Below are 2,785 nucleotides of genomic sequence, written 5' to 3' on the forward strand. Positions count from 1 at the left end.
GCGATTTGTCGTTCTTTTTGCGTGAGCTGCCGTTGAACCAAGTACCTTGTGTCGTGTGATCACTAATCTTAACTGCTTGATTTCGCTAAAATGGCTACCGTACCAGCTATAGGTATAGATTTAGGCACCACATATTCTTGTGTTGGTGTTTTTCAACATGGTAAAGTTGAAATTATTGCAAACGATCAAGGTAACAGAACCACACCCAGTTATGTGGCTTTTACTGAAACTGAACGATTAATAGGAGATGCTGCTAAAAATCAAGTTGCCATGAATCCCAGTAATACTGTATTTGATGCTAAAAGATTGATCGGACGACGTTTCGAAGATGCTTCTGTACAATCAGATATGAAACATTGGCCTTTTGCAGTAATTAGCGATGGCGGAAAGCCGAAAATTAAAGTAGAATATAAAGGTGAAGATAAAACATTTTTTCCTGAAGAAATTTCATCTATGGTGTTAACTAAAATGAAAGAGATAGCTGAAGCTTATCTCGGAAAAACTGTCACTAATGCTGTTGTTACTGTTCCTGCTTATTTTAACGATTCCCAAAGGCAAGCGACCAAAGATGCCGGTACTATCGCTGGATTGAATGTTTTGCGTATTATTAACGAACCTACCGCTGCTGCTATTGCATACGGCCTTGACAAGAAAGGTACAGGTGAAAGAAACGTGCTCATTTTCGATCTGGGAGGAGGTACTTTCGATGTATCCATTCTGACCATTGAAGACGGAATTTTCGAAGTAAAGTCAACTGCTGGTGATACCCATCTTGGCGGTGAAGATTTCGATAACCGCATGGTCAACCACTTCGTTCAAGAATTCAAGAGGAAACACAAGAAAGACTTGACTACCAACAAACGAGCATTGAGAAGGTTAAGAACTGCCTGTGAAAGGGCTAAGAGAACCCTGTCCTCAAGTACTCAAGCCAGCATCGAAATCGATTCTCTCTTTGAAGGTGTAGATTTCTATTCAACCATAACAAGAGCCCGTTTTGAAGAACTGAATGCTGATTTGTTTAGAAGCACATTGGAACCTGTTGAAAAGGCTTTGCGAGATGCAAAATTAGATAAAGCTCAAGTCCATGATATTGTCCTGGTAGGTGGATCTACTCGTATTCCTAAAATTCAGAAGCTACTGCAAGATTTCTTTAATGGTAAAGAACTTAACAAAAGTATTAATCCAGATGAAGCTGTCGCATATGGTGCTGCAGTCCAAGCTGCAATTTTGAATGGTGATAAATCTGAACAAGTGCAAGATCTGTTGCTGTTAGATGTAACCCCGCTGTCTCTAGGAATTGAAACTGCTGGTGGTGTAATGACTGTGCTCATCAAACGTAATACAACCATTCCAACTCGTCAGACACAAACATTTACAACTTACTCTGATAATCAACCAGGTGTCTTGATCCAAGTTTACGAGGGTGAACGTGCAATGACCAAGGACAATAATCTTCTTGGAAAGTTTGAATTAACTGGCATTCCTCCTGCACCTAGAGGTGTCCCACAGATTGAAGTTACCTTCGATATTGATGCCAATGGCATATTGAATGTGTCTGCTGTAGATAAGAGTACTGGAAAAGAGAACAAGATCACTATTACAAATGATAAAGGAAGGTTGTCCAAGGAAGAAATCGAAAGGATGGTGAAAGATGCTGAAAAGTACAAGGATGACGATGACAAGCAAAAGAGTAGAATTGCAGCCAAGAATTCTTTGGAAAGCTATGCTTTCAATATCAAATCTACTATTGAAGACGATAAGCTCAAGGATAAAATCTCTGAAGATGATCGTAGAAAGGTTCTTGATAAAGTAAATGATACATTGAAATGGTTAGACAGTAACCAGTTAGCTGAGAAAGAAGAATTTGATGACAAGCAAAAAGAACTTGAAGGTATCTGCAATCCAATTATCACAAAACTGTACCAGTCTGCAGGTGGTGCACCTGGTGGAATGCCTGGCGGATTCCCTGGAGCTGGTGCAGCCCCTGGTGGTGGTAGTACGGGTGGTCCAACTATTGAAGAAGTGGACTAAAAACTGAAAAAACATTCCGTCGTTCTTTCATGCACATTAAGTTATATAAAAAGTAGATTGTGATGGAAGTTGTTAAGAGACTTAACAGCTCCAAATGATTGTTGCTGAGGACTACTTTCAAGCATTTCTAAAGTTTTTCATTCAGGTAATTTAAATTTGTGGCATTCATCAATTTCATCGATTTTTGTTTTGAACATTAAAATTATCATCTAGTTAACAGATTTTTTTGGCTGTAAAGATCTTGCTTTTTGTATTAATTATGTTCATGTTTCAATAAAAGTCGTCATGTTAATGGCTAGGCATATTTCTCTTTTTCTGCAATTTTCCAATTAAGGTAAGTGATGTTTTTCATTTGTTGAAACGTATGGTAAAATTAGATTTTAGATATGTGTGAATTCATTTTTTCAATAGCTGTTTAGGTTTTCTCCCTGAAAACTTGCTGTAAAGTAATGCCCATTGACTTTATCAGCACTGGTAACTATAACTAAAGCCTAGAAAGTGATTATTAATTTAGATATGTAGATTTTTTAAATATTAATGATTGTGTAAGAAATTGAGCACTTATAAATAATGAAATAAGTAGTGTATTTATTTGTAATTTCTTAACTGATGCTTGAAATTTATTCACTTTATATAAAAGATATTTGGGATAGGAAATGGAAATTACAGATCTTGTGTAAATTTAATTCATATGCTGTTTAATGAGTTACGATGACATATTTATAGAGCTATGGGTAATCTTTGTGATTTCTCC

At 36.8% G+C, this 2,785-nt stretch overlaps 1 protein-coding gene across 1 annotated transcript; it reads left to right on the top strand.

Annotated features, from left to right (window-relative positions):
* On the top strand, nt 1-2,323 carry Hsc70-4 (Heat shock protein 70 cognate 4). The gene has a single exon (XM_085812674.1). It carries the CDS (start codon nt 91-93, stop codon nt 2,029-2,031), a length of 1,941 nt encoding a protein of 646 aa, XP_085668800.1. The 5' UTR covers nt 1-90; the 3' UTR covers nt 2,032-2,323.
* The last annotated feature ends 462 nt before the right edge of the window (nt 2,324-2,785 follow it).

The sequence above is a fragment of the Stegodyphus dumicola genome, chromosome 1 (genome assembly GCF_044657685.1).
Source record: "Stegodyphus dumicola isolate Sdum_Otavi_A_Nest chromosome 1, ASM4465768v1".
NCBI classification, from domain to species: domain Eukaryota; kingdom Metazoa; phylum Arthropoda; class Arachnida; order Araneae; family Eresidae; genus Stegodyphus; species Stegodyphus dumicola.